Source organism: Aspergillus affinis, assembly GCF_023601865.1.
Source record: "Aspergillus affinis strain CMG 70 chromosome Unknown NODE_152_length_75319_cov_84_706879, whole genome shotgun sequence".
NCBI lineage: Eukaryota > Fungi > Ascomycota > Eurotiomycetes > Eurotiales > Aspergillaceae > Aspergillus > Aspergillus affinis.
Genome location: NW_026515933.1, coordinates 1 through 11,612, shown reverse-complemented (window position 1 = coordinate 11,612; position 11,612 = coordinate 1). Strand labels below are relative to the sequence as shown.

At 50.3% G+C, this 11,612-nt stretch overlaps 5 protein-coding genes across 5 annotated transcripts; 2 read left to right on the top strand and 3 right to left on the bottom strand.

Moving 5' to 3' along the window:
• Positions 1-241: 241 nt before the first annotated feature.
• Positions 242-1,402, bottom strand: KD926_002473 (uncharacterized protein; the record flags this gene model as incomplete). The annotated part of the gene is made up of 1 exon (XM_053094155.1): positions 242-1,402. One exon carries the CDS (start codon positions 1,400-1,402, stop codon positions 242-244), a length of 1,161 nt encoding a protein of 386 aa, XP_052951027.1.
• A 4,479-nt stretch (positions 1,403-5,881) lies between these two features.
• KD926_002472 (DNA-directed RNA polymerase core subunit RPC19) lies at positions 5,882-6,566 on the top strand (the record flags this gene model as incomplete). The annotated part of the gene is made up of 4 exons (XM_053094154.1): positions 5,882-5,998; positions 6,072-6,163; positions 6,230-6,306; positions 6,433-6,566. 4 exons carry the CDS (start codon positions 5,882-5,884, stop codon positions 6,564-6,566), a joined length of 420 nt encoding a protein of 139 aa, XP_052951026.1.
• A 703-nt stretch (positions 6,567-7,269) lies between these two features.
• On the bottom strand, positions 7,270-8,112 carry KD926_002471 (putative NADH-ubiquinone oxidoreductase B14 subunit; the record flags this gene model as incomplete). The annotated part of the gene is made up of 4 exons (XM_053094153.1): positions 7,270-7,389; positions 7,547-7,693; positions 7,893-7,954; positions 8,070-8,112. 4 exons carry the CDS (start codon positions 8,110-8,112, stop codon positions 7,270-7,272), a joined length of 372 nt encoding a protein of 123 aa, XP_052951025.1.
• A 423-nt stretch (positions 8,113-8,535) lies between these two features.
• loc1 lies at positions 8,536-9,248 on the top strand (the record flags this gene model as incomplete). The annotated part of the gene is made up of 3 exons (XM_053094152.1): positions 8,536-8,823; positions 8,890-9,039; positions 9,108-9,248. The coding sequence occupies 3 exons, from the start codon at positions 8,536-8,538 to the stop codon at positions 9,246-9,248; spliced, it is 579 nt and encodes a 192-aa protein (XP_052951024.1).
• A 187-nt stretch (positions 9,249-9,435) lies between these two features.
• On the bottom strand, positions 9,436-11,200 carry KD926_002469 (putative hydrolase, alpha/beta fold family; the record flags this gene model as incomplete). The annotated part of the gene is made up of 6 exons (XM_053094151.1): positions 9,436-9,627; positions 9,686-9,814; positions 9,869-9,992; positions 10,062-10,142; positions 10,203-10,363; positions 10,418-11,200. The coding sequence occupies 6 exons, from the start codon at positions 11,198-11,200 to the stop codon at positions 9,436-9,438; spliced, it is 1,470 nt and encodes a 489-aa protein (XP_052951023.1).
• Positions 11,201-11,612: the final 412 nt, after the last annotated feature.

The following is an 11,612-nucleotide window of genomic DNA, read 5'->3' as shown; positions in this document are numbered from 1 at the left end:
TTGTTCATGCCGTTCATATAGATAATCATGGATTTTGTTTTTGTTTCTGCATATCCATCATGTTCAAATGTCAGGCAGATCCTCCTCCACTCAAGGGGAGAGAGTCAGACTGCCAATATACCGTTAAATTCCGTACTTCAAGCTCTCTCAGCATTGTTGGTGCAATATAAGCTGGGTTCAGCATATTGTTTACGCTGACGCAGATCCTGCAAGAATGCTAATCCGGGTCAAGAGAGGCCGCTCAGGAGTGGAACAAATCCCAGGCTCTGGCACACAGACCTAGAAACTCTTCTTTCTTTCTCCGCTGGGTTTCTGGAGAGTCTCTTCCTGCCCCGAAAGGTCCATACGTGGCGCCCGCGCCAGAGGCCAAAGCCGGATTGGGTCGGTATTGCGGCTCGGGACCGTGTCCCAACGGGGGACTTCCGTTGTCCTGTTCATATTCACTGCGAGGGCGACGGCGGGCGGTTCCCTCCGACTGATACACTGTGGGGTGAGGGGGTGGAGGAGCGTGTGCGTTCGTCATAGGCCGAGCATCCGGATGAGCCATTGCAGATTTGGGACCATTGTTGATACGCGGCGACGGCGGAGTCGGGGGCTGATGGCCGCCGTAGTGAACTATACGCGGCAACAACTCCTCCCGTCCACCCGAAAGTTCCTGGACAGCTTCTTCGGCGGAGCGGTATTCTCGAGGCCGATTAGAGGCCTGCGTGGCACTGGCAGGAATCCGAGGGGACGGCATGGGAGGCAGATTGTTTGATTGAGAAGACGTCGAGCCAGATGCACCCTGATAATACGAGGGGCGATTCGACTCCCGATCACGGGAACCCAATGCCTCAGACCCGAAGACGTCGGCGAGTGGAGGAAGACGGTTATTCGTTTGGGTAGCAGGAACATGATGGATATGAGAGGTCGAGCCCAGTGTAGGGCTCTGGTTGACAAGATGACGGGTTAACGGCTGAGCCTGGTGCCTTCCGGTAAAGGTCTGATTCAGCGGGGCGGATTGAACGACCCGTTCGTTGGCGAACTGTGCGGCAGACGGGGGAACAATGGACAAGCCGGGGGGCGGCCTCCTCTTGGAAGAGGCAGTCTTAGGGACCCCAAATGACGACTCGGACGGTTTGACACCGTCCGGTCCGTCGTCCTTGGCGGACTTGTTCATCCGCGCCTCAATAATTGACCTCTGTTGATCTCGTACGGACAAGCTCCGTTGAAGCTGTTCTCTCATGATGGGATCGTGAGTCTGAAACCCGGGCGACAAACAAGCAATACCGACATTCTGCATGGTGAATCCCTCTCGAGCGGTCATAGGACCACCCGGGGGGCGAGCTGACAGGCCTCCAGAAGTCGGAAGACTGGTGGACAGGTCTAGTTTCCGGGGTCGGGGACGAGAGTGCGTTTGCATCGCTGGAGAAGAGGGAGGCTCTTTCTTGACGATCACTTTAGGAGGGTTGCTTCCGTTCTGAGATCTATTACACGGGGGAGAAAAGGGTCATTCGTTAGTCTCTTTCACCGATACCTCCAACTTCAAAACCGGACCAGGGGGGAAAATGGTGGCTTACGCCGGAGACGTTTGTTTCTTCCCAGCGGGAGAGCTTTTTGTCGAGGATCCATCACGAGAGGCACCCGACGGCCGAGGCGGGGTGGTGCTAGGCTGATTGGAGGTCATGGGCGCAAGGGTTGGGCAGTTTTTCGGACTTCTTATATGCGGAGAGGCCAACGGAGCGGCGGTGGCAGGTGCAACGGCGGTCGACATCATGACAACCGAAGGGAAGGAGGATATAGAAGAACTTGAAATAAGGGATGGAAAAAGGAAGAGAGAAGCGAAGGGACTGGAGTACAAACACTCCTTGATATAAACGAGCAATTCGCAAAGTGGTCAAGTTGATGCAGGATGGACAATGGTTCGGTCGATGTGAAAGCCACCAGTCGTCCTGCATGCACAACGCTGGGTTGTCTCACACAGCCCCCGTATATAAACCCCTTCTAGAGTGGTCGTTTCACTGTGCCACCCAAAGCTTCGTGGGAGATTCAGCAAACGCCAAACGGTATGTGGCAGACCCGGTATCAAGCTTCTGTGTTGATGGACCTCCGGTCGGAATGGGAGGGCGAGACCGAATCAAAAAAGCGCGCGCGCGGGTCACAGAGCTCGGCGGGAGGGCGGCTATCGTGGAGGAGGGGAGGAACAAGTTGGAGAAGGAGATTCCAAACAAAACCAGACCAGGTGGGTACAACTTGGGAGGGTTTGGTTTCTTTGTATTTCTTTATTATCCCCTCGTTCTGTGACAATCAAGCAGAGAAAAAAAAATTTAGAAAAAAAAAAGATTATTCTTATTAATTTTGATCCCAAGACGTAGGGGGACCAACAAAAGGGCGACCAGGCGGATTCGTTGGACCGACAGCTGTGACAAGGCGTGGTCGGATACTTGGAACAAGCGGTTAACTAAGGCTGGTTGGCGGCAGTGTGACAACGCTGAGAGGTCGGTCAGACTGGCAGAACGATCCAGAGCGAACAAGCGAGCGAAATGGACCGGGGTCTCGTTGATTTTTGGCCCAGTGACACGCAGGCAGCCCGAACGGGGAGGAGAGAGAGAGAGAGAGCGAGAGGGAGGGAGGGAGGGAGGAAAGAAGGAAGAAGGAAAGGAAAAGGAAACAAAGGGAAAAAGAGGAAGAAGCGCTGACGGGAGTAGATGGGAGGAGGGGAGGATTATTAGTACGGATGAACTGTAACTACGGAGTATGGCTAGGGACCCAAAAAAGAAATCAGAATAATCAAATTGAATAAAATACGGATAAGACAAGACGAAAAAGAAAAGAATTAAAAATAATTGGGGGGGGGAATAAAAAAATAAAAATAAAATAAAACAGAAGCAAACGACGGCAGTGGGACAAAGAATGGAGTCAGACAGGGCAAATCCAATCCGATTCAACCAGATCAATCAATTTGAGGGCCGGTAAGCATCCCAGGCGGAGAATAAGAAGATTCAGTAATCAAATCAGCACGCCCTCAAACCCCCAGATTAAATTATCAATCGACGGGGAATTTCTGGCATGCACTATTTACAGAGTAGGATAGAATCCAGATACTACTTCGTAGGGAGAGAACAGCTCAGTTGGGCTGCAAATGCATCAAGAATAACTGGGATGGGGGAGGGGGGCCAGGAATGAATGGATAAATTGGTGAGATTAATAATAATGAATCGTCTGAAGCGAACAATCCGATGCTTTGTTACTGAGTACCCGGTAAGAACAAATAATCTGTAGGTATCAGAAAAAGAAATGAAATCAAAATCCGAAACTCCTGAAAAGTCAGAAAGTCGACGAGGTGGATCCCGACCCCGCTCTGATTGGCGCATGCTGAGACATGCGACGTTTCTGACTTTCTGCCCACGGATGATGCGACGCTTGTGTGACACCTTTGGTCCTTTTCTGCCCTTCGAGTCCCCCCCCTCTTGCACTATTTGTGACGCCCGTCTACCTCACCAGTGGGAACCGGAAACAATAGTCCCTTCTCGACCCGTGAAAAGTGACACTTCCGATCACCATATTATAAACATATAATCATATACCCGGCTGGGTAAATGCCCTGTTCCCTCTGTCAACCCCAATCCGTCAATCAGACCACGACGAACCGATGCTTTTGATGGTGTACAGACTACAGAGTACAGATTAATTGGAGGAATTTCATTCAGATCGCTCGCTGGTCGGGGCTAAATCGTTCCCTCTCCCAGGACTGGGAAATCAATCTCTTTATTGCTATCCCCTCTTCTTTCGCACGATGCATCGATCTTCGTGCTCGTCGCGCGGAAAGTGGATCGATTTGTCTCGAGGGTTCCCCCCCCCCCCCCTTGTGACAGACCCCGATGCGGGTCAACCCTCGCATGGTAAAGAACTAAAGATCAAAGAACGAAATGATTCATCTTAATAATATGAGACTACTCATCCATGTCCACGTTGGCAGGTGTGACGGTGATTACTTTACCTCGCAGTAGCCCCTCGATACCGTGTAAATCACTAAATCTCCTGGTCTGTGGTCCTTCCTATCGTCCGCCAAGCCCATCCCAAGACTCCCCAAGCGAGTCGGCAATATTCATTTAATCTATCGCGAGTCACGATTTTTCCCATCGACCGGACTAGATCCAAGCGTCCTCGTGCCGGGAGGGACGAGGGCTGGAGACCTAATGGCTGATAGTCAGATTATCAGTGACCGTTAATTAATCCCGAATCCATTGATGCCGACATCTCACGACAAATTCAGCTTGCTCCGTACGATGGTTCCATGCAAATAAGCATCGTCCTTTGGGCCAAACAACGACGACGACAGATCCGACTAACTCACCACTACTCCCTACGGTGTAAATAGTTCCAATGTCAATCCATAATAAATCTCCTGCGACATACTGGGTACATCCAGCCATCCCGGTCGAGGTTGCAGCGCCAATCTCCAAGGAACGCCGTCTAATTGACATACTGATCTTAGCCCTGATCATATCCCCTCGGTGGGCCCACGCGTGTTCCTTGCAAATCCAGGACCAGCTGCCACTGACTTGCCCGAGACGAACCACTAGTTTTATGGGTCGTGCTGAAATTATTGATTTCGAGTTCCGTGGTTTTTGCTTTCAATTTGCTTTCCGCTGCACGATGTTAAATAGTTACTTTGTCTAACTTGCTCCTCAAGGTGGTATCGCGTTATCCGGTATCCCACTCTCCATGCATGGGAGCGAAATTAACCCGGTCGCATTCTTTATGACTGACTCGTACCCGCGGTTTACCCTTGTAAGTAGGGATGCTACCCTATTGTTTATCCTTATCCATACAAGGAAGTCAAATCCCTGCCAGTAACGACCCCGTAGAGTGATTACGGAGTACACCGCAGTCATGAACATCCCGAGCCGTGTATGCGTGGAATTGATGACGATTGACCATCTAAGGTTCAAAACGGTATTCTGCACGGACAAATGGCTAATAATAAAGATTCATCCTAATCTTAGGGACATTCAACATTGGCATCATCATCGTTCCCTAAAAGGCTAAAACCGACGCAGTAACTCTCACGGGTCTCAGTAGTCTCACCCTTCAATTCCCATGTGGACGGAAGGGTGGTCTTTGCGTCAAGCGAGCTGGTCCTGGCCGATCGCAATATTAATTTTTTTTAAGCTTCCCAGCAAGCTAGCTTCAGAGCTGTCCATGATTCTATTCTTTGCATCGCTAGTGTCCTTAGCGTCTGTGTCCGTGATGGGGAACGTTGATATTAATATCGACATCTTTGGGGGCCCTGTCATCATTGGATGCAAGTAACGTTCTGGTTCTTGCCCGTATGACAATAATTATCCTTGGTATGGGTCGGTCTCGGGCTCTCCTAGGGTCAGGGCCAAAAGAAGGGCCTGGTGTCTTACGATAATAATAGCAGCTACTAACCGGGCAGTAACCACTGGCGGGAGCGACGATCAGTGCTGGGGGCAGAGTCTCGTTCCAACAATGCCCAGTGATCAAAGACATACGCAGATGTCTTACGATCTGAGCCACTGTACCGGTTTTCTGGTGGATTTGGACTTTGGCCGTCACGATCAGGGGAGCAGCCAATAATTACTTGTGTAGAGTCTATCTATATACGGAGTACATAGGAATGGTTCGTAGAGCTTCAATCCGCCGAATGATGAATAATACTAATGCCTCAGGCCGTCAACCGCATGCCAAGACCTCCGACCCCCGAAGGCGGTCAGGCCGTCTATCGATAACCGTTTTTCAACTTTTTCCCCTCAGCCCATGAAGTTTGCGACGGGATTTGCATTCGGTCTTCGATTCTAATTTCTACACACCAGCCCTCGAGACACCGGTTGTCGTCCCTCTAATTGCTCTCAAGGAACTCAATCGCTGCGCAACAATGCCCTCCTCCGTGCATTCTCAAGACCAGGACCAGTCCATGATGGACGCCGCGGCCCCGGAAGACCACTACGAGCAGGACGAGGTGCTGGAGATGGAGGAGAAGCGGATCGTCGTGGTTCGTTGCACCTTTTCCTCAAACCCCATACCGCGCTGTATGGTAGGGACAATCCCTTGCTAACGTTCCCCAGCTCCCTGGAGCCACCGAAACCGCTGCTTCGTTCCAGTTTGAAGGCGAGGGTCATACGTTGGGAAATGCGCTCCGTTATGCGATCATGAAGAAGTACATCTCTCTTCCTCTCTCGTTATCACTATAGGCTTAGCTGACATTCTTTTTCTCTGTGGTTAGCCCTAAGGTTGAATTCTGCGGATATACTATCCCTCATCCTTCCGAGACGAAAATGAACCTTCGAATTCAGACTTATGGTATGGGACTTTCTTTTCCTTTGCTTGTCGACTTTGCGTTGTAATACATTGCATTGCGATTGGTGCCTGTATCTGTGAATGATGTGACCGTTTCACATCCATGCTGACTTCCTCTTTTTTCACCAGATACAACGAACGCCGTGGAAGCTCTGGAAAAGGGCCTAGACTCGCTGATGGACCTCTGCGATGTCGTGACGGACAAGTTCACCACTGCGCGCGATACATTCAATGCTGCCGAGGCGGATAGAATGACCTCGTAGTATGGTGAGCTTGTTTTTCTTCTTTCTGTCTTCTTCTTTAAAAAGCTCTAAATGGCGTTATGTATGTATATCTATTCTGTTCCTGTTATGGGTTGAGCATTTTAGGCCCGGTCAGCAACTTAGCATTTGGGATCATAGAATTTATTCATTGAAGGTGTATGTCGATGTGCCGAGTTTTTTTACTGGGGTTGTTTTAGGGGTTGGATTTGCGATCTTTAGGTGTTTGGGATGTATACTTTGGGCAACTTGTTGTAGGTGTAGGGTGTTGTTTTCGGCGAGGCTTCAGGTTCTATCACAAGGTGAATGGATAACTGTTGTATAGAGCCTTATAGCTCATGCTCGGATATTCCCACCAAGGAATGAATGAACAGGCTGAACACGCTGTGCGGCTTGTGCTTCTGCTTGTCTGACAATGTGAGATCATATATACGGTTGTCTAATATCAGGCTTTGATGTCTCCCCTAGCGCGTATAGATAGAAGGAGCTTGGACAGCTGAAGTCCGCTACAAACAATGGCAGGCCAACCACACGAAAAACACTCAGCAGCATTTACTACACCACAAAGTCAAAAAAAGGAAAAAGCTGACGTTAGCTAGACCGACAATATTTACATAACACTTTCTATCGCCCCAGTCCGCAGAACTGCGGAGGTCCAATGAAAAAGGGGGGGAAAAAAAAAGAGGAAGTAGAACACAGTTTCATTTTAGTTGCGGCCTTCCAAGAAGCCCGAGATGAAGTTGGGGGGTAGACGGGCACCGGGCTCCTCCTCTGGCCGGAAGTACTTCATCACATGTGACAGCTGCTTCCAGAAGTTGAGGGTTTCCTGGTTTTGGCGTGATGAGTTAGAATAGATTCACATCTTTTTTGTTCTCCCACATGAGGATTCCGTGGCATGGAGAGAAAGAAATAATGGACATCGTCCAAGCCATTGCGCCGACATGCGACGGGCTCAAGAAAGAGCAGGGTCAGGTCTAGCTCACCTGGAACTCGGAGTGGCTCTGGAACAGCAGCACGTCGACAACGCCAAGCTGCTTCACGTATCGGTGCTTCTCGAACTCCTGGCGGATCTTGGTGCGGATGGCGGACACGGGGATGTTCAAGGAGTACATGGTCTGGATCTCCGGGGACTAATATATGGGTTCAATGATGTCAACGGTCAGCTTGCTGGCTTGGTTTGATTTGCATTCCAATTCACAGTCACGAGAAGTCCATTTCTAGTCGATTTTCCAGGTCGGAAAAAGGCGATTGGCAATGATATGACCCATATCAAATCCGATCGAATAACCCCAGGAACCGTCCCGCAAGCGAAGAATTGAGATCACTAACCGCTCTCAGCCATTCCCGGTAAGACTTGAGGACACGAAATCTGGCATCACCCCAGTTGACAGCTGTTAGGCGCGAGGTGCAATTAGCTCTGGGCTCTCGTCCATTGACATCGCGGCAATTTCTAAAGGTCGGACCACGCCGGGGGAGAGCTGGCGGGCACGGGGTTGAGGGACATACAGGAGCGCGTGCGCTGCGCAAGGTAGGTAGGGTTGATGGTCATGGTAACGGGGAGAGATCCGCAGACCGATGCGGGTTGAGCAATGGCAGGTTGATGGAGGGGGAGGGAGGGAAACAATGGAAGAAGATCGCTGGAGAGGAGGAAAGTCGACGTTCCCTTCCGGCGTCAGTTTGGGTTAGCGTGACGCTGAAATGCGCGGGCGGAGCGGCCCCTTTCACCGCCTGCCTGTTCCAAAAATTTCTTCCTTTCTCCTGTTGCCATCTTTTTCGGGCGTCCTCAGTCCTAGATTTTGCGCTGGATTGTCTTGTTGATCGGTTGAATCTGCTTCTATTGTGGTTGTGGGTTTGAGAAGGAAACACACTTCTTCTATCGTTCCATTTCTGTTTGTTCGATTTTTCCTGTCCTTGACAGTCAATCCTTGAATATCTTCATCCGCCGTTGATTTCCGCCGCGCGCAACAGCACAATGGCGCCGACCAAACCCTCGGCGAAAGGAAAGTCCTCATCGGGAGGCGACTCGAAACATAGTAAACCCATGTCGTCGGGAACCAAGATTAGCAAGAAAAATGTCAAGCGCCCGCCGCCACAGGAAGTCAAGGCGAAGGCCCGCACGGAACCGTCGCTGTTGAAGAAGACCAAGAAAAAGCAATACTTGGAAGCCGAATTGGATCTGCCCAAGCTGAATACGATTACGCCGGTCGGCGTGGTGAAACCGAAGGGAAAGAAGAAGGGAAAGACTTTCGTCGATGATAAGGTATGTTGATTGGATTTCTTTTTTGGTGATCCAAAACTCGGTGCTGATATGACTATCTATTTACAGGAGGGCATGGCCACCATCCTGGCTATGGTGAATGCTGAGAAGGAAGGTCAAATCGAGTCGAAACTCATGAAGGCGCGCCAAATGGAGGAAATCCGGGAGGCGAGGAGAAAGGAGGCCGAGGCCAGGCAGGCGCAGAAGAAATCCAAGTTGGTGCGTATACAGAATGCAATTGTCCGAATTCTAGGTGACAGTACCATCGACTAACGAAATGAAAACAGGAGGATGTCAAACAGTCGATTCGCCAGAAGCGGAAGCGCAAGGGCGATTCTGAGCAGGATACCAAGGCCGCTCCCAAACCCGACGAGGCGGCTTCGAAGTCCAAGTTCAAGGGGAAGAGAAAGAGCGTTTCATTTGCTTGAAAGGTTATGCAAAAAAGTTTATTCTGTCTATACCAAATCTATGTATTTAGAAGGGGTCTGGCGTTTCCATCTGGTCTATGCTTTTTAACAGTGACATGAATGACAACTCATGACGAATATCGCTGCACTATGAATCTCGACGGTCCAATCTGAAGTCAGTAACATATATTGCGGGGGCGGTAAATTTCTAATTCGATGGGAAGATGTTCAATGATAGTTTGCGGTGGACGGGGTTGAAGCTTGGCTTGGGTGCCGTATCAAGGTCTTTGCCGGGTCCAGGATGACTCTGAATGTGGCAGGGTGCGTTCTCTGGATTCTGAACCACCAACGGGGTTTCGTGGTCGATTTCCTTGGCCATGAGATTCAAGAAGTTGGTTACCTACTCAAAATGTTTAGTATATAGAAATCAGGTAGCGAAGGGATAGTAGGGAACTGACCGGCTTAACAAACCATCTCTCGCCTCCAAATTCGAACCATCCGAGATGGCCACCCCACGAGGTGGTCATCATGACACCGTAGGGTGTCTGCTCAATTTCCTGGAAAGGCAAAGCCTTGACGGAGGCGATCTGCTAAAGTCAGAATGTGGTGCACGCTTCCAATAGGGCATGTCTGTGGCTCACCGGGTCATCCTCGGCCTGGACCACAAAGAATGGGATTTTGATGTTAAGCATTGAATCGGTGGAGGTGGCATCGCGATAGTAAGCACCCTCCGTGGGATAGCCCCAAAGTGCGCATTGCAAGGCCCTAGGAGTAAATAAGATCAGCGAGAGGCTCAAAGAAACACTTTCGACATGTGTCGTAGTGACTGCTTACCGATCAAACTCATGCAAGTAAGTGATCTTCCGCACTGTTTCAGCATTGATCCGAGGATTCTTGGAGACTTCCTCCACATGCCTGACAGCAATTAGGGTTAGTCAAACAACAGAAGAGAAAAATTGATCCTGATGACCCTACTGTTCAAAAAGCTGCTTCATGCTGGTACCCATGACCTTGCTGTATACTTCGAGTCCAATCCAGCTACTTTGCAGATTGACAGAGCTGATTTCCAAATTCCAAGGGCTTGCGCAGATAACGGCAGCCTTCAGCTGACAGGCCTCGCCCTCTTCACCCAGGTACTGTTATAACGATGGATTAGGACAAATACCATAAGCACACGGGAAGTCACTTACGTTAGTAAGAATATTGGCACCGAGGGAGAACCCGATTCCGAATAGAGGCCGGTTGGGGAATGTCTTGCGCAGCCACTTCACAGCCTGACGAATGTCCCACGTAGCTCGAGCATTATAGAGCACGCCAGTTGTGATCTTGGTTTGAGCACAGCCTCTAGAGTTGACCACACAGGCTTCCCAGCTTTTATCCGCAACCAGGGGCGCCACAATGTGTCGCAAGTAGATTTCGTGGGAACCCCCGCTTAGGCCATGAAGAACCACCAGCATAGGCTTCGTATCATCGGAGGGCAAGGTAGTGAACTCGTCCTCGGAGAAAAAGGAGGTTCGCTCCGGTAGACCGGACGGTTGGGTGTACTTTCTCTCTGGATCCGTGAGAGGACCATCTTTGGGGGCTTCATATGGATCTACCACAAAATCCATGGCGAAATGCCCGCTAAAGGTCGGGCTATCCGCTTCGAAGACCCGGCGCTTGTAGTATACCGGCACAGGGTCATGCTTCACCGTTGTCCACGCCGTCTGCAAATGACCATTGAAGAGGAACGGATTCAGGTCGCACTTCTCCGGAGTGGCAGTACGGCAAAGATCCGTCAGCGTTATCTGATCTTTGGCACCGGATTTGCCGGCCTTTTTCGCCAGCAGCAGACCATTGTCTTTCGAATGATAGAATGACACCCGACCACCCGGTCGCATCCACGACAGCAGGCCCATTGCGAGCAGCCCTGAGACCAGGAGCGGAATAGACAATGAGCTGAAGATATCGGCTGAGATTTCTGCGGAAGCCATCAGAGATCGATGTCGATTGCGAAGAAGTTGCGGCAAGCGATCCCCCTCTCAAAGAGCCCGAGAGAAAGAGAGGGAAGCAGAGAAAGGTGAGGAGGATGAGGCAAGGAGACGAGCGACAATTCTTGACTTGCCTGTTTCAACTTTCAGCATCGACAAATCGACAAACATGTGCCTCGGCATCTCGCCCGACCGGGACGCCCATGACCTAAGCACCTTAACTAGTTAGTTATTAGTTAACTAGTTATCGCGTTCTTATCGCTGCTTACCTCAGCCCCGCCTGATGTAACGTAATTAACTACCGAGCCGCGCCTACCACCGAGCCGCGCCCCTTTATACAATCACGAAGATTTTGAAGCTTTTCAACCACTAACTCCATTAAATTTGATTAAATAAATATATGAAAATTTAACTA